Here is an 18,769-nt window from a genome sequence, read left to right on the forward strand (position 1 = left end):
TGATTTTGGAAGACTTCGAAATTCAAGCCAACGGAGTCATACATATAGGGCTAAAAAAATCTTGAATAACTTGAAAACCTTTGATGCTGGATGTAGGGAACTGTGGTAACAAACGACGTAGATTTTCATGTGGATTTCGAAAAAATGATCAAAGTCCTCGTGTGAGATCGAAGGGACTTCAGCGCATTTTTGTGTGGCTGATCAGTGTTTTATTAGCCAATATTGACTCCACCATCAATAAGATCTTGCCGAAAGCTACCACGTTCACTTTGTCGGTACCATTTTCTCACTTACCGTGCACTCGCAATTCGCGTTTGAAGTTTTGACTCCATCATTGTCGACACCCACTTCTGATCACCCGCAACAATTCGGATTTGAAGTTTCGACTCCACCATCAGTAAGATCTCGTCGGGGGTTACCACATTCCCTTTGTCGATACACAGTTCCGGCGTCCCGTTCATTCGTAATTCACATTTTGGTAGATTTCGCTAAAATGCCGGCATAAAATCGTATTCAACTTTTGGGTACGTCACATAGCTCGACCTTCTATTAGTGACACGAGAAAGAGAGACCGCGATTCGCGCTGTAAGAAACTTTTGGGCGCCCAAAGTCGACTACCCCTCGAAGCGCGCCGCGCAAAAGGTGGTTTATTTCGCCCCTAGGAAAAAAAACTAAATTTCGCCACGCAGGAGTTGTGCGCGTTGACAAGATCTTCCCGACGACACCAATTTGAAAACAATCGGAGAAAAACTGTAGAAGAAGATAGATAAAAACTGAAAAATCTCCAGGTTAGTATAATACGCTCGGGGATGGCGTCCAGATGTCGTCGACTCCAAATCTGGTAGCCCCATCCCTAACGTTCTTAATTACACGGCCCCGATAGTTACATGTACACTCCTTGTCTTTTTACAAGCGTTTTTCTACGGGCGCGCATTTACTGCCAGCCAGCCAGCCAGCCGACCAGCCAGCCAGCCAGCCAGCCAAAGTGAGATTAAAAGCTACTTTTTACAAAAAAAATTTTTGCAAAAATGCGCTAAAAAGCATAAAATACAGGATGTTCTATTTAAAATAAGAAAGTTGCTATCCACAGCTGGTGAAACCGGAAGTGAAACGAGATAATTTTGTTTTCGATAGATTATGAAAAGCTATGTCGGTATGCAAATGCTCAGACTTAATCTATCAATGAGAGCGTGAAGACTTTTAGGTAACAGTTTGCGGGAACAGCCTGTATATGCATGTTATTCCACACAAATGATATTTTTTATCTAATAACCAACATAATGACGTTTCCCGAAAGCAAATGGGATTCTTATCCTTCACATTGACCAGAACGTAGGACTGCCTGGTCTTTTAACTATAAACCTTTGCCCAAATATGCATCTAATCAGTTTCAGAGACTTTATTGTACCTTCTGAGCCTTCTATAGAAGAGAAACCCCACGAGAAGTCCTTTATGTCGGTCTCGTTCTTTAGAAATCTCCATCTCGGAATTACATCAGCGACTGTGAATCTATTAACCGTTCCAAAAATGTTTAGACAAAATGATGGGCTCTTATCAATCAGGGATCGACTGATGCAGCATTTCTGACCGATACCGATAAAATTGCGGTGCATTGACCATTTATTTTATTTATTTTTGGTCTTTATTTTTAAGTGGGCGGGGTTTTAACCGAAGCTGCTCTACCCACTATATATTTACAAATATCCATGCCCGCATCCGGATTCGAACCGGGAACTATAAACTCTGTTTTTAAACTAAGAGGAGTAAATTGAAAAGTCTGATTTACATCCGAAAAAGTTACTAAATTTAGTAACTTTTGGGCAATTGTTGTAAGTATGATACATACGTACACATGTGTATTATGGGTTGCCTACTACATAAGGCATATATTATAAAAAAATGCAGTGTTGATCATTTTTATGGCTTTTTAATACACTTTACCCTACACAATTTGGTTTACAAGAAATTTTAATTATTATGTACCTAGACATAAATGCAATCATTTTATAAAATCAAAAGGTGCTAGCTACAATATATTGTAAAGTTACAGCATTTTCAGGAATTTTCACTAAGAAAGATGCAAACCATTCTTCAAACACTTCCGCATTCATTTCTTCGTGATAATGGATGTTTTTCTTCCTTCAAAAAGTAGTAGACCCTCGTTTACGAAACTGTTCTCAGAGCCAACATGTAAAATAATGAGACGTTTCCCTTTTCCAGAAGGATTTTTTAAACCGGTAGACAATCCTTCCTCAAACGCTTCTCGTCGAGTACGAACGTTATCATCAGTCCACACTTTGTTTTGTATGGCCTTCATTTAACCATGTTTCATCTAAGTAATATATGACTCGTCCTTGGTTCCTATATTGCTTAATAGATTTTAAATGCTTTCGTGCTTTTGTCTTATTATGTCGTCACGTTCAAGTAGATGAAGGACACATTTGTGATAAAGCTTCACGACTATTGATTTTGTCCAACGTGGGAAGTTCATTGAGGTAGAAAAAGTTGTGAATAATTTGACGAACTGATGATTTTGTGCTTTCGTCAAATTGCGATACCAAAGGTGGGCGACCCCCCGAACGTTTAGAAGGTGTTACAGCTCCCGTTTTCTTATACTCCTTTATTGTTCGGTAAACCGTGGATTTTGCAATTCCTATATAAAAAAGTGTGTGTGTTAAATTAACATTTAGGGCCGGTATTTCCATCTTCGGATAAAGTACTAGATTCGTACCTGCAAAATAACTTATACCGCCCGATATCTTCCGTTTATGGTTGAGTGCCAGAATTAACCGGTAGATGTAGGGTAACTACCGGTAGAAACTTCGATCGTTCCAGAATTAATCGGTGGGGCACCACCGCATGTTCCACTTTTAACCTACAAACCATTGGTGTATCACCGGTGATCTACCATACGCACCGAATTATTTTGGCGGTTATTAAGCTACCAGTTTGCGCTAACCTTACTTTTTTGACTTATTTGTATAGCGTTATTGCACTTGTCGAAGAATGGAATTGTTGCTGTATACCGTCATAAAAAATAGATGGGTTTTTAAAGATACACATCCAAAGCTAAATGAAAGTGACAGCGATGAAGGTGATGATGACGATGATGTACTTTTATCTTTACTCAGAACAGACGATCATCCAAAGGTGCGACATTATGTAAAATGTGTTGTGCTAAAGTACAATCCTACAGACTTTCGGGCCCATTTTCGTATATCAAGACAATCAGTGGAGGTTTTTAATTAGTACTAGTATTAAGTACAGTATCTATTTATATTGTCATTTTGTAGGAACTAATGCAGTGCCTGGGTACTAAAGACTATTCGTCAGTAGGCAGACCCGCATTGCCTTTATTAGACTCTGTCTTGCTCATGATATGGACCATTAGCAATCAAGAGAGTTTTAGGTCTATTGCGGATAGATTTGGTATTGGAAAAGGTCATGCACATCGTATATTCCTTTTGATGTGCCAGAAAGTACATAAAAAAAGCCATCTCTATATTAAATGGCCCAAAGGAGCAAAAGCTCAAGAAACCGTAACTGAGTTTAGTACATTAAGAGGAGAAAATAGTTTTCCAAGTAAGAGTTGTAACGTTACAGTGTGCAATGGCATTCGAATTATATAGGTACATTTTAGATGTGTTTGGTTGCGTTGATGGCACACACATTCCCATTCCCGGTCCGTTAGCTGACAATTCATATTACAATCGAAAGGGTAGCAAAATTATTTGTAGGTGTAATATAAGGATAGTTTGTAATGTTCAACTTTGTAGGCTTTCATTCCGTGTTACTTCAAGGCATATGTAATGCAAAGCAAGAGTTTATTAATGTGTATTGTGGATGGCCAGGATCTGTGCACGATTCTAAAATGTGGCAAAATTCAAAAGTCTACAAGAAATTGGAAGAAGGTGCAAATGCAATGTTGCTGCCCGGCTGTTACCTGTTAGGAGACACTGCATACCCAATAAAACCATATATGATGGTGCCATTTAAAGACAATGGCACGCTAACATTAAGACAACGTCGATTTAATGCCAAATTAAGCAGTACCCGTGTTGTAATTGAGCAAGCGTATGGAAGACTCAAGTCCCAATTTCGTCGCTTAAAATACTTACCGATGCTACGTATACAGCAAATACCTTACGTAATAACCACAGCCTGCATTTTGCACAACATTGGTGTCAAGGATGATCCTGAATATTGTGGAAACATAGATGAAGAAGAAGGTGATAATAATATTGAGCACTATGATCAAGAAATAGAAGAGAGTGGTTTAGATCTTTGTGGTGTGCGTTTACGCAATCAAATATTAAGTCAAATGAAATTTTAATGTTAATTTGTTAAAAACTAGTTTATATAAAAACGATGTGTAAAATACTCTAAAACTACATAAAAATATTTGAAAATACAAACTAAGTTTCACATTTTGAAGCTAATACTTGTACTAATTTTAGTATGGCATTAATTTCTTTTTCTTTTAATAGTTTTTCCTCCTCCCATTTTTGCTGTTGAAACAACTCCTTTCTTTTGTTTTTCTCATCTTCCATTTCCAATTTCTTTAGTAAATAATCACTTATCTGCATTTTTCGTTTTTTACTCTTTTGAGTATTGACATCTGTACCTGCGGATCCTGCTGATGCGCTGGGAGAAGCAGGTAGCTCTTCGTATGGTTGTGAGTCTGGTTCAATATTTTCTGAATCATCATTCTCCAACGTGTCGTATAGGGAACCTAATAAAATAATGTACAGAGGTGTATAACCATACAATGCTGTTATTACCTTCTGCAGGAGTAATTGCCGCTTTGCAGCCTAAAACATGATCAAAACGCTCAAAGAACTCCCAGGTTATCGCACTTTCTCCAGAAGATTGCTGCTTCTTTTTGTTATTTTTATACGTTTTTAAAAGATTACGATACTTCAAATCGCACTCGTCGCTGGTAACGTTCACTCGAAGTTTTTCATTAATAATTTTTGCAATTTGTTGCCATAACTTCTTTTTTTTGCATGTGGGCCTGTTGAATTCTAATTCCCGAGAGAGCCTAGTTTCTATCAGTAACACTATTGTTTCCTTTTTCCATTGATGAGGCTTTCCTTCCAACGGCTGTGATTCCATTTCCTCAGATTGAGTGTATGGGTTAATACTAGTTTCGTACACTCTCTTAATATAATTGTTCCTCTGTTCCTCATCTAGACATAGTAGAAAAATAATGTGACTACCTAATTTAATTAGTAATGAATTTACCCTGCATTAGTGCTGCGTGTGTTTCAGCGTCGACTGTTATTTCAAACCGAGTATTTAAATATTCGCATTCTAGGTTCATCATTATAATGCAGTAAAAAGGCCGTACGTTCAATCGTTCAATACTTAAAAGTGTGGTTATATTATAACGTTATAAATAGAAATCAACCAGCCTGCTACCACGGCGTTCCAGATTATACAAGAACTAATTCAACCGCTATAATACCTTAAGATTACCGATGACGTCACGGTAAAATGTATCGGTATTTTGTACGGTTAATTCTGGAACTCACCCTATCTATCTGCGGGTATTTCCATCAGCGTGCGGTATAAATAATATCCCGTAGATAGCTACCTAACCATAGCCAATGTTGCCGATTTTAGAAGTCTGTAATAGAAAAAGATAGCGAACGGCAGGGCCATATATTAGAGCAAGATAGCTTACTACCTGACAATTTGAACGAATGCTTTTGTTTTGGAAAGTGACTTGTAATATACTTGTCAAACGTAAATTACAGAATAAGCTTTACTTATGAGTACTCTGAACATGAACCAAAATCGTGATGTAAATGCACCGCGTAGAAAAAAAAGAACTGCTAATTTCAGCACATCTGAAAATCGTGTGCTTGTGTCAAGAAAATCTTGATCCATTTGGCATCTAAAATAGGTTACCTATCCTTCAAGAAAACATAGTATGTATTTGCGTACTTCTACTTATATACTTCAATTTCTTTCTTCCTATTTAGTATAGGTACGGTTGGTAATTTCGCAAATTTTTAAAACGTCACCAGTTTACTAGAAATTTGACGCAATATCCTGGGGTTATGTTGATAACTGCAGAAAATCTACCCAATAACTTTATCTAGAACTTATCCTGCCGATAATATTTAAACGAGGTTCGAAATACCCGAAGCGACGCTAACTGTCGGTTTACCTGGAAGATATCTTATACTTGACTTTATCCCGAGATGGAAATACCGGCCCTTAATGCGTATTTCGTTTCTTACCTGCGCCTTCATCAATTTTTGCAACAACGGTAACCATCTTTGTGCCAGGGTCATCATTTAACATCTGTTTATATAAGTCGAGTATGCACTGCTTTTCCGAGATCGATAAATGCCCCAAATTAAGACGCGTACGCTTTTTTACAGGTGAAATGTTCGCTTTACTAAGTACTTGGCGTGGAATCCATATTTCGAAGTACCTATTTGCACCAACAAAATCAAGTACAGGTACCCGGTTTAGTTCTAATAAGAACTGACTGTTTAATTGAAATTTGAACAAGAGTTAAAACACACGAAAAGGGCAAAATTAAATAAAATACGAATAACACAATTGTAAATGACACAGCGAATAACGATGTCAACTGAATTGTCAAGATCCTCAAATTGCGTCTGTGTAAAAACGGCGCCGTATAAGCCAATCACAATGCAGATTTTTCGCGGGAGCTATTTAAATCACTCCTCTTAGTTTAAAAACGGACTATAAGTACAGCAGATGTAGCGGCATTGTAATGTTTTTAAATTTACAATTTCGTTTAAATTAGAAGGAATTATGAAACAGCGTCAAATATTTTCCATGTTATTTCACGACTTGGTGGCCATACATTTTTAATTAACACGTCTCGGTCTATCTTCTGTTGTTTCTCACAGCGCTTAGTCTCTTCTTTTACCATTTAGATTTTTTTGTCCGGCATACTCTGAGTGTGTTTATTTTTGGTTTCCGAAAAGAACACTTTGCAACTGAATCAAAAGATCAAAACAATTAATGCTGTGCCATTCTGCACCATGAAAACTGATTGACTGTCTTTTTTGTACACGTCTTTTCGCGAGCTACTCTGGAATATTTTTCCATTTTGAAGCATTCATCTGTACTCTAGGGAGAACAGATTCAATTGGACCAGAATTGAATTCACCCCATATGTTCAATTCTGCTTATTTGAAAATCCAGATTTACACATTGAGATACCTGGCGTGACTCTCTGATTCCTCGGATGATCAGACTCGGGCTCAATATTATACTGACAATTAAATTGTTCCGGCTCACTCGAGGAGCTTGGTAAAACTTGTTTGAAACCTCGTCGTGTGTAATTCTGTGATTATCTCATCTTCAGGTTTAGATACCGCATTAGTATTAGCTGAGGTATCCGCAGCTTTTGGTTTGTTGGCGGAAAAAATGGAGCGAACAGTAATTAAAACCTTGTTATAGTTATAACTTATAAGCCTTATATACATTTTCCGAGGGGGTAACCACTGGGGTTAAATTTCTGTTCGATTCCCAATTTTTGATGCCGTTTTAGATAAAAAGGCTCATTTCCCAATAGTAATATTGGCCCATAAAATATGAACTTATTTTCCACGACTTGAATGTCTTCATTTTTAGCGCATTTCCACAAAAATAAAAAAAAAATGCGCTATTGTGGCCACTTTGTCCGTCCGTCCGCTAACTTTGCGACGCTACTAGTTTTTTATCTTAAGAGCTATTGTTCTACTTTTTTCGCTATTTGGTTCGTTATGGTGTCGAGTCTTGTACCAAGGAAGGAATTTTTTGTGTACCGCTTACAAAAAAAGTTTTGTAAAAAAAACAAAAAACCGTTTTTCACATGTTCCATAATTTTACACTTTTGCCGTTTATTAACGATCCTAGAGATCGTTTATAATTTTGCATTGCTATCTGTCGCCTGCCGGTTGGTCTCTCCGTCTGTTCCTTTGTCTGTCTGTCCATCTATCTGTCCGTGTGAACGATAACTTTGTTTAGAAATGTTCGATCGTTTTTACATCTCCGTTAGTTATGAACTGAATTGCATGAAATTCAATATGGGCATAGCTTTAACCATATAATACGCAATGCCAAAAGTTGAATCGAATCGATTCAAAATTCACAGTGCCCTTTTCGCATCTCGACCATTTATAAACCGAATTGCAAACTTTTTTACTTATAAAAGTATTTGAATGAAATTTGATACATAGGCACTTGGAATAAAGGAAAATCAAACGCCAATTTTAAAATTTGGTTTTGCGCATGCGCAGTGCCAACTTTTTTATTTATGGAAGAATTTAAACGAAATTTGATACATAGGCACTTTGGATAAAGGAAAATCAAACGCCAATTTCAAAATTTGGTTTTGCGCATGCGCAGTGCCAACTTTTTTATTTATGGAAGAATTTAAACGAAATTTGATACAGAAGCACTTCGAATAAAGGGAAATCAAACGCCAATTTCAAAATTTGGTTTTGCGCATGCGCAGTGCCAACTTTTTTATTTATGGAAGAATTTAAACGAAATTTGATACATAGGCACTTGGTATAAAGGAAAATCAAACGCCAATTTCAAAATTTGGTTTTGCGCATGCGCAGTGCCAACTTTTTTTATTTATGGAAGAATTTAAACGAAATTTGATACATAGGCACTTGGGATAAAGGAAAATCAAACGCCAATTTCAAAATTTGGTTTTGCGCATGCGCAGTGCCAACTTTTTTATCTATGGAACTATTTAAGTGAAATTTGATACTTAGGCGCTTGGAACAAAGGAAAATCTAACATTAGTTTTAAAAATTAGGTTTGCGCATGCGCAGTTCCAACTTTCTTATTTAGAAAAGCATTGAAATGAAATTCTTCTCATAAACTGAAATTGAAGTAGCACGTCAACAATGGATTGCCCATGTGCAATGCTATCTTTCGTATTTGTGGCCGGATTTCTACGATTTTAACAGAAGTTGCATCTTACAAATGGGAAATGAATGCAAGTGGAAATGCGCTTTATGTAAATCGTTTACGATTACTTTTTAACTTGTTTTTTCTCTTTTGGTCAAATGTAGGTGTCGAGGGACGACTTGAGGAATTTAATTTTATTGGTACTCTTATCAATTTCCTCTACAACTCTACCAATGTACCATGTTCGTAAATAACATACTGCGTAATAGTTTTCCAAACGTATATCAATAGGTTTTCATGTGTAACACTATCTTCTTCTCTTCCTTCATCAAAGCTTTCATATTCTAGCTCACTCGTCTCTGAGTAATCTGCACTTTGAGATGTTTCAGATGCCTTTGAATTGCGCTTTTGGGCCTTTGCTGTTATTTTCTTTTTCTTTTGATTCTTATTGTTTTCTAAGGAACCTGGTCCTGATGTGCCTCCCATACTCTTACACCGAAGGAGACGGGAACTTGAAAGTTTTCCTGGTCTCTTAGAAAAGAGCCAACAAAGAGTGGATTTCTTTACTATCATTTCTTTATTGTTGACTTAACAAGGAAGGAATGATCTTTCTGTTTCTTTGTGCTACTACAGCCCTTAATATTTAACTCCCCCACGAATTATTTCCCGAGATGCTGTTTTTGAAAGTAAAACGTGCATAACTTTTACATACGACAACCAATTGGTCTCAGATTTTCCATACGCATGCCTTTAGTGGTGGAAAGTTAGACTTTAGAAAATGGGTGGGGAGGAGTAAACACATGTTCTATTCTAATGAAAGGTCTCATCGAAATAAATTGGTTTGTACATACTATAACTTTCCCGTGCGACTCTTTTTGAGTGACGGGATCTGAGGGGTGAGGGGGGGGGGGTTAAAAATTAATTTTATCTCTCATTGTATTCTAATTAAAGGTCTCAACAAAAGGAACAGTTTTCTACAAACTACTGCCCTACTTTCTGTCCCGTTATCAAAGTACGAGGTGGAGGGGGAAATTTTCTAAATTTGGTTTTGCACATGCGCAGTGCCAACTTTCTTATTTATGGACGCATTTAAATAAAATTTGATACGTAGCCAGTTTCAAAATTTCGTTTTGCGCATGCCCAGTGCCAACTTTCTTATTTATGGAGGGATTTAAATGAAATTTGATACATAGCCACTTGGAATAAAAGCAAATGTAGCGCCATTTTCCAAATTTGGTTTTGTGTAGGATGTGCAGTGCCAACTTTCTCATTTATGGAAGAAATTTCGTAGGGGTGTTTAAAAAAATGCGCTTTATCTGCACAAGGGCTGTGCACAATTTGTACTTGTTTATTATACCTACAGTATAATTTAAAAATAGGAAATGCAATGAAATCATATTGACGTTATACTCGAATACATGTCAGATTAAGTGGGCTGGTTGTTCGTAATTTCACGATTTCCATGGAAATGTCACTTGACGTTTGCTTATAAAAATCATCCTCTTTGTGAATAAAACGATTTCCGTTGAAAAAAATAATACACCGTCCATTAAATCGCTTGTAAAATCTAAACAAAGGTTGGTAGGTGTAAAATCCAAATCCACTAAAGCGTATTATAAAGAATATAATAATAATAATAATTTTTCCTGATAGCGTTGGCTATTGTGACCATCAATAGCTATGTTGGTAAGTATGAATTACATACTATCCCTAGATTTTCAATGTGCGTGTGTGAATTTTTTATTTTTATTTTTATAGGACCCGACAACTTCACCAGACGAGCGACGTACATACACAGACACTAATCGTTACTTGATTTTAATCCGTGCGATTAGTTAACCAGACTAGACCTGAGTTCTCACAAGAAACACCGACCATAATAATAATATATTTATCCAGTTATAAGACATTTACAAAAATGTATATGGACATGTCACAAATGTACAAGTATTTACAAACAATACAACGTACAACAAAAACTATAAAAACTTATTATAAATCTTGGTAAAAATCTAAATATCTAGAGTGGGTTCATAAAACTCATCTATGTTGTAAAAACTACCATTTAACAGCAGATGTTTGATTTTACTTTTGAATTTGTTTAAATTAACTAGTTCATTAATATCGTCTGGTAATTTATTAAAAAGTTTTATGCCGACATATACAAAATTTTTGTGAAAAAATTCCGTCCTATACTGTGGCCCTTGTAGGAGGATTTTATTCTTGGTTTTTGTGTTGTACTCCGAAACCGTAGCTGTAGTGTTCGCGATGATATGCTTTCGTCTAAAGGTATGGATTAAACATTCTTGGATGTATAAACATGTTAATGGCATTATAATCGTCGGCATGATGTTACTTGTCGTACACCACATATAGCTCGAATTATTCTTTTTCGGAGTAAGAATATCGACTGTGCAGCTATTGAATTTCCTCAGCAGATTAGTCCATACATAAGCCTAGATTGAATGTGCCCAAAATATAACATTTTTAATACGTCTAGTGTGACATGTTTTCGTAACCGTAGTATCACCAGTAATTCAAGGATTTAGATGTGTCCTGACAGTGCTTTCTCCATGTCAGAGTTGAGTCAAGATGCAGTCCTAGAAATTTAACTCCCGTACACATGTTTTCATCACTGAATAGATTAACCCAGTTTTCGATTGACGATCTCTGTAGCGAATACGGTGCCAACTTTGTTTTCAAGTGGTTAAGTACTAGATTGTTGGCTGCCGCCCACTTACTAATGTTGAAATTACAAAGACTTAATTCTGCTAAATGATCACTTTTTAGAATACATGATGTATCATCGGCATAATGAACCGTTTTCACATTATTATTGCACAGGGTTGAGGCCAAGTCGTTTATGTAGAAAATAAATAATACGGGCCCTAACAAACTTCCTTGAGGTACTCCATATGTTATTACTGCTTGGGATGATAGTTTATTTTTGTAACAAACCCGTTGGGATCTATTAGTTAGGAAGCTTCGAATCCATTGGAGTAGAGCTCCTCTTATGCCGAACCTTTCAAGCTTGTACACCCGCAGTTCATGGTGAACTGTGTCAAACGCTTTCGAGAAGTCGTAATATATACCACAGATTTTCTTTTTGTTTTCAGTTGAGGTTAAAATATCCTCGAAAGCTGCGATCATCGCATCATTGGTTGATTTTCCACGGCGGAAACCCAATTGAGAATAGTGTATGAACCCGTGCTTATTTATAAAATTATTATGTTGCACCATTTTTGTTAAATTTAAGGTTAGATGCATTGCACATGAACTATCCTCAGTTTGTTAGATCTACTAAGAGCTTTTTCTTAGAGAATTGTAATTAATTTAGCAAGACGACTGTTTTTGTTTTTTTTATCATTTTGTGTCTTACAGGATGAATTGAAAAACGGCTTTAGGCCGAATTCATTACCTTTTGAGCTGTACAACATTATTATTTTATTGTTTTGTTTCGTTTAAATGTATGCTCAATAAACATTATTATTATCATTATTATTATTATTATTATTGTTAAGTCTATTCAGGTAGGCCTTTTAAAAAATTTTTGAAAATATGGATAGTATCGATATAGGCCGATAATTTTGGAACTTTCCAGGATCTCCGTTTTTGTAGACAGGTACAATGTTAGCGCAGATAAGTTGGGAAGGAAATTTACCATAAGTAAATGATTGATTAATTAGAAGGCAAATCGGGTAAGAAATATATTCCGCCACTGGGTTTAAAATACTGCAAGGAATTTGGTCCAAGCCGCAAGAGTTTTTTGTTGCCAGTTCACCGATAATTTCAGTTATGGAACAAGGGCTTAAGTACATGGAACTATTGTTTAGTTTGATGCGGGTAAGTTTTTACAGATGTCGTTCTCACTGTTAATAAAGTATGAATTAAATTTCTCGGCAACCTCGATGTCTTCGAGAGGAACCGTATCGGTGGTGAAGTTAGTTTCTTTGTGAGGGGCGTGAGAGTGATGCTTCTTTCCGTTACTGACGCTACTTATGACATTCCAAGCGGCTCTGATTCTGTTGGATGCATTTGCAATAGCGGCATATGAAAAGTTGTTTCCATGGATGAATAGGAAGTTACTTACGAATAAAGTCTTAAATGCATCGATAATGCTGGCATATATGAAGGAAATGTCAAAGGTATTTAATTATCGATCAAGTGCTCCATTGGAATTATAAGGATGCAATAAATTAAACTTGAATGTAGCGGTATACTTATAATTGTTATGTTTTCTTTAAGTAATCGATTTCGGCCCTAGGCCATCGTCAGACCTATCTGAAATTACATTTGTGAAGTGGTGGATAATATAAAGTTAGCGGCTTACCGTCGTAAAATACATGTAATACTGAAATATACTCGGAAACATAGGTAAAATGGTTAAAACTTGAATTAAAATAGTCGTAAAATGGAGCTGAAAAGAAAGTAAGATTAGTGTACCGTGTGTAATTGTGTGGGGTGTGTTTGTGTATATGTGTGAGAGAGGGTGGTTTAATGTGTAAAGTGTTAAATAATAAAGAATTTATACTTACATGTGGTGTGTGAGAGGGTGTGTGTGTGTGTGTGTGTGTGTGTGGGTGTATTTTGAGGTTATGTATGTAACCACGCCACTGTATTTTTCATAGTAATTGACCTTGACTATAAAAAACAAGTGCGTAAATAAGTATGGGCTTAGGTACTCTATAATTAACGACTAATTTTCCCCGTTGGTATGCGTCGTGAAGAAGTTTTACCTTTCATTAGAGTACCATGAAGGATAAAACTAGTTCCCCTCCCCCCCCCCTTTCCTCTCCAGCCCGTACTTTGAAAAGAGGACAGTAAGAAGGGCAGTAGTTGGTAGAAACGGTTCCTTTCGTTGAGACCTTTAATTAGAATACAACGAGATAAAATTAATTTTTAGCCCCCCCCCCCCCCCCCCTCAGGCTCACTGATCTCGAAAAAGAGTCGCACGGGAAAGGTTATAGACCAATTTATTTCGATGAGACCTTTCATGAGAATACCATGAAGGGTAGAAGATGTGTTTATCCCCCCATTTTCTACAGTTTAACTTGGCACCACTAAAGGCATGCATGCAAAATCTGAGACCAATTGGTTGTGGTATGTAAAAGTTATCCACGTTTAACTTTCAAAAACCGCATCTCGGGAAATAATGCGTGGGGGGGGGGGGCTTTTAGACAGCAAAATTTAATGGCCGTCTGACACACCTTCAAGGTATAGGCTACCTACTGCAAAAAATTCCAGGACTCTTTATGACCATTCCCGTAGAAGTAGTTCGAAACGGCAGAAGTGGGTCCGGGCGGACGACGGACAAAAATTCTTAAAAAATGCGCTAAAAATATTCTCACTTTGTAGATCCGTTTACAAAAGATCACCACATTAGTGCTGGCTCGTTGGTAATATCTTTTTATGTTATTTTTATTGCAACAAATTATCTACTTTTAACATTTAGGTTCTTTGCGTCCATATTAAAAACAATTTCACTATATTTATTTACAATTGTTTTATCTACATGTAACGCCCCGTGTATATTCATTAGGTAGATTAGGTAGGTTAAATTGTTTTCTTTTGTTTAGTCAATATAGTAGATACTTTAGCGTAGGTTAGAATATAGATTTTACGGAATTCGAAAAAAAAAGGGTCCGGCAATAACATCACACGTGTGTCCACCGGTCATGGGACAGTTACGTTAAAACCAATAAGACAACATAAACAACCCCGTGTCAGCATTTCTGAGTAAATCGACCTGAACCAGAAATATAAAGTGTCAGATCTAGGCGGGTATGTATTAGACTTTGCTATTGGGGGCGTCAAGAGGTCCTTTGTCGCTTAATTAATCCTCCAATTTTTGGTTGCTATTTATTACCGAAACTAACAGGGCTCATTTATACTATGTCCCATATATAATTCGAATCGAACCGTATCGATCGCTAACAGCGGCGATTCCTGGAAAAGGGAATTTTTTTTTGTGGTAAAGCGGACGGAGAATTGTAATTTAATTTGAACCAATCAGGGCGATTCGGCCTCAAGGAATTCAAAGTTAATTGGAGATTTTGGGGCGCGTGGTAAAATTCGGGCGTGTCAAAAGGAAAATCACAGGGGGATAGTTTGAAAGTAAAGAGGAGAATTATCGCGGCGATCGTGGAAGTCACCACGCCGCCGATAATATAGGTTTTTTTTTTCCGGTGAAGTACAGACGCCGGGAACTATTTGGTGAATGTCAGAAAGTGGCACATCGCGAAGGCGCTACCCTGTACCTAAATTAAATTGTTAAGTTCCGCGTCCGGCAAAGGGTTTTGGTACGGGTCGAGGTATAAATAAATTGGTTAAGAAGTGATTAGTAAAGGGCGGTCGATACGGTGAGAATCGGTGATTTTAGTGCGGTAAAGGTGCTCACTGGAAATCGTTTCGAGCATAAGCAATAAGTGTCGACTTTTCCCCGGACCACCGGGGTAACCACTATTTACTTGCCCATGATCACACCGACAATAGGCAACGCATTGTATTTCATCGTAACCAAACGACGCGACGGGCCCAGAAGATAACGCGAGTTAAGAGGTCAACCAATTCGCTGAGCCCAACTGCAGGATTGGTCAAGGTTAGTTATAAGTTCGTTATTCAGTTCATGTCTGTAGATTTACGTAGGATTAGGTATGTGTATATTTCGTTAATAGGTGGATTTTTTGCTTTATAATAAGAGTTTCAACGGTAGGGTGGCCACCTATTTTTTTTTTATTATATCTCACTAGGAGGTATTTCTAGCAAATAGAGTGTTTTTTTTTGTAAGAAATCCTGGAAAGGAAAAGCCTATTCGGTGACCAATTCGTATTTTAATTGTCAGTCAATATACTGGTTAATTTTGCCTAGTGTTTGTTGGTTTTTTTTGAACAAGTAAATATACCCACCTAGCAGGAGTTTAAAGGAGTTCGTACGACGAATCCGGGAGAGGTTTGCAGTAAGCATCCCGGAAAGCAAGAGGGATTGTAGTGTATCTGAGCTAGTCGATGGTAATAAATATAATAGTAATTGTTGCATCCCACTAAATCTGACAAAAGAACGCAAAATTTAAGTTCCAAGTCCCAATAAAGAATTACAACCCTTTAAGGGAATTAAGCCCCAAAAACAAACAACCCGTTACATACATAACTAAAAAGAAATGTAGGTTAGACACAACCAATTTGGCACCTGTAAAAGAAGCTTCGTTTTTTCTAAGGAGACGTCTAGTCAAATGTCTCCTCTCAGCTTATCTCATTTTGAATTGAGTGACAGCACGAAGACAGCACATCTAAAATTAAAAAAATTTCCAATTTGCAATTGGAAATAGAAATGCCATTTTACTGAAAGGTTGTGGACAAATGGAAGAACGGATTATCTAAATTATTTTGTTTCGAAACGAAGTAACAATCTGTATACTTTTGTACTGCAAGATGTTTGAACTCATTTAGATACAAAGTTACCTTACGAAATTTACAATTTTAAGAAAGCCGCGTCCATGTTTTGTGTAAAGCGCTGTTAAGGAGATAAAGAAAGTGCCTAATGTTGCGTCGATTCCGTGGGTTCTCCTAATCGCGAAATTGTACATTTGTACTTATAACATCGTACGCTAATGAGGCACTTTCTCTTTAGAAGTAATCCGCATTTTCGCCAGAAGCGTCTCCCTAAATATTTAAAGGTAACAATTTCCGGAAAAGTACGGCCATTAGAAATCGGAGATGCGTTCTCTTTGAATTTAATGCACGCTTAAACCATTTAATATAATATGAATCTTTATTATGTACACATAACCGCTTTCCAGGAAACTTCGTATTAAATTATTTACACCTTTGAATTATAGATCATACGTGGAAGACAAGTCAAAATTTGATGATTTTACGCACACGTTTTACCGTAACACGATTGCCTTTTCCCTCAATACCATCACCAAACCGTAAAACTAAATTGGGAAAAGTAAGCTTTCTTAAAACTTCAGATTTTTAAAACGATGTCCCAAAGCGATTAAGATTACGTTATAAATATCGAAAATCTTTACCTGAACGAAATACATACGAATTTCGGGCATCTCGACGAAATTGGAACACTTCCAATTGTGCCTTTCTGCATCCCTTATTTTTTATTTTTAGACTTGTAAACAGTTTTACCCTTAGGCAACGATAATAAACTTCAAATTGAAAATTGTAAGGCCATTTAATTAAAAATAGCGCGAGCTATAACGGTTTTTAACATACAAAAAATACGAAAATCGGGTGAAAGTCCCACGTCAGCTTATGCAAAGCGACGGAAGCTTTACGTCACCGAAACCGTTGAGGAAAATACCTATCTTGAAATTTTTCTCTAATTTCTAGATGCATTCGGCATTCTAAAGATGCAATTGAGAGCGCAATGCGACGCAATTAAATTAAAATTATAAATTCCGTTCCTTCTCCGTGAGATTCCTTTACACAAACAACGGTTCGTATATTAATTTATGCCATTTATTTCGCTTAAATTATTGGTCGATCGGAATGGGGAAGTAGGTGCAACAAGTAATGAGGCAGTCATAAGAAAGGTACGGTATTGATTTCTTCTACAAGGATTTTACTGTGTAGGTCAAAGAATGTGGAGGACAAATAGTTTTGGAGTTATAACTCTGATGGTTCACAAGTACAGTAAAACTCCATTAGTAATCCTGTTGCGAAAAACGCGTTTAAATTATTTTATTATCGGGGGACATGCTCCGTAATTTATCTCGCTTTTCGAAGACAAGATTTGGTAAAAGTTATCATAAAACATTTTAGGGAAGATATAACAGAAGTAACTCACCTACGACAGTAAGATTAACGTGAGTGTATCTCGTGGGAGAGCGATTGAAATCCACGCGACAATGGTAAATAGCCTCATCTGAAAGTCTTGTAAGTGAGACAGTCAAAAGTGCACGCTCTTCATCCAGTAACCGAAAGAAGTATCTATCACTAACTGAGGGATCAGCCCAATGCTGTCCGCGAACACCTCTCAAATCGTATTTATAAAGAACGAGATCGTCGTTTCCTTTATTCCACGCCACAAAGTTAACTTTATCAGGAGGGTGCACTGGCTGTAAGTTGCATGGTAATTCGGCATCGCTTCCTTCGCGAGCCTCTGCATATTCCGGCTCCGCATCGTCCGCATTTATTTGGTTTCCGACTAACGACAAAATCACGAAATACCGCCAAAACCGACTCATATCTACATTTTATATTTCCCAAATATGTGCGACAAAGAAATATTTTTAGTGGAAAGGATAAAAGTTGTTAATACGACAGTACACACACGGTTCTTTAATTTGAATAAAACACGGCACATTCATCTTAAAACACCAACTTTTTTACATTTATTTATGAAATACATTAAAACACACACACAAAAAATGTTATACGTAATTTAGATAGTTTTTGAAATTTTTAAACCACTTGACAACGAATCACGCTCGCTATATTAACCAGGTGTTGCGCTTATTAATTTGGTCGAGATTTCCACCCCCATCCTGCAGAAAGACTGCGGAGTGACTCCGCCCGGACTACTACCCTTGATCGACGAAATTTTCCGATCTCCGCCGAAAAGCGCATAAACACCGGAGCCCCGGAAAACTGCCGTTCGTGGATACGCGTTGCACCGTGCACTTAAAACTTCAACTTTCAGGACACTGCAACAAACGCCGGTAGGTGCACTAATGAAAACTACGCTCTCTCGCCTACAACTTAATGAATATTATAATGAAAATATGAAAACTCGAGTTTTCCGCAGTTGGCGGTAAGGTACATGCTGAATACTGAATTGTCTCCATGACTACCCCAGTTCCATCTCTCTCAGCATATTGTATACTAAATAGTCATCTTCTTCTTGGAACTACTAAATTAGA

The 18,769-nt window shown here is 37.1% G+C and overlaps 2 protein-coding genes and 1 pseudogene across 2 annotated transcripts; 1 reads left to right on the top strand and 2 right to left on the bottom strand.

The window, feature by feature from the left end:
- Positions 1-1,984: 1,984 nt before the first annotated feature.
- On the bottom strand, positions 1,985-18,094 carry LOC116163913 (annotated as a pseudogene).
- LOC116164722 (putative nuclease HARBI1) lies at positions 2,980-4,364 on the top strand. Its single transcript, XM_031478932.1, has 4 exons — positions 2,980-3,237; positions 3,294-3,582; positions 3,641-3,718; positions 3,777-4,364. The coding sequence occupies exons 1-4, from the start codon at positions 3,007-3,009 to the stop codon at positions 4,331-4,333; spliced, it is 1,155 nt and encodes a 384-aa protein (XP_031334792.1). The 5' UTR covers positions 2,980-3,006; the 3' UTR covers positions 4,334-4,364.
- On the bottom strand, positions 4,381-5,528 carry LOC116164723. The gene is made up of 3 exons (XM_031478934.1): positions 5,245-5,528; positions 4,782-5,189; positions 4,381-4,732 (listed from the first exon to the last, which is right to left on the bottom strand). Exons 1-3 carry the CDS (start codon positions 5,324-5,326, stop codon positions 4,416-4,418), a joined length of 807 nt encoding a protein of 268 aa, XP_031334794.1. The 5' UTR covers positions 5,327-5,528; the 3' UTR covers positions 4,381-4,415.
- Positions 18,095-18,769: the final 675 nt, after the last annotated feature.

Source organism: Photinus pyralis, unplaced genomic scaffold, assembly GCF_008802855.1.
Source record: "Photinus pyralis isolate 1611_PpyrPB1 unplaced genomic scaffold, Ppyr1.3 Ppyr1.4_LG2, whole genome shotgun sequence".
NCBI lineage: Eukaryota > Metazoa > Arthropoda > Insecta > Coleoptera > Lampyridae > Photinus > Photinus pyralis.

What these genes read in the sequence shown, in the direction of transcription:
- LOC116164723 (XM_031478934.1), bottom strand. Translation starts at nt 5,326, where the DNA reads ATGATGAACCTAGAATGCGAATATTTAAATACTCGGTTTGAAATAACA. An exon ending in ACACGCAGCACTAATGCAGG is followed by an intron (nt 5,190 to 5,244) that starts GTAAATTCATTA and finishes TACTATGTCTAG; the next exon opens with ATGAGGAACAGAGGAACAAT. An exon ending in GGCAATTACTCCTGCAGAAG is followed by an intron (nt 4,733 to 4,781) that starts GTAATAACAGCA and finishes TTATTTTATTAG; the next exon opens with GTTCCCTATACGACACGTTG.
- LOC116164722 (XM_031478932.1), top strand. Translation starts at nt 3,007, where the DNA reads ATGGAATTGTTGCTGTATACCGTCATAAAAAATAGATGGGTTTTTAAA. An exon ending in AGGAGAAAATAGTTTTCCAA is followed by an intron (nt 3,583 to 3,640) that starts GTAAGAGTTGTA and finishes GGTACATTTTAG; the next exon opens with ATGTGTTTGGTTGCGTTGAT. An exon ending in TTCATATTACAATCGAAAGG is followed by an intron (nt 3,719 to 3,776) that starts GTAGCAAAATTA and finishes TCAACTTTGTAG; the next exon opens with GCTTTCATTCCGTGTTACTT.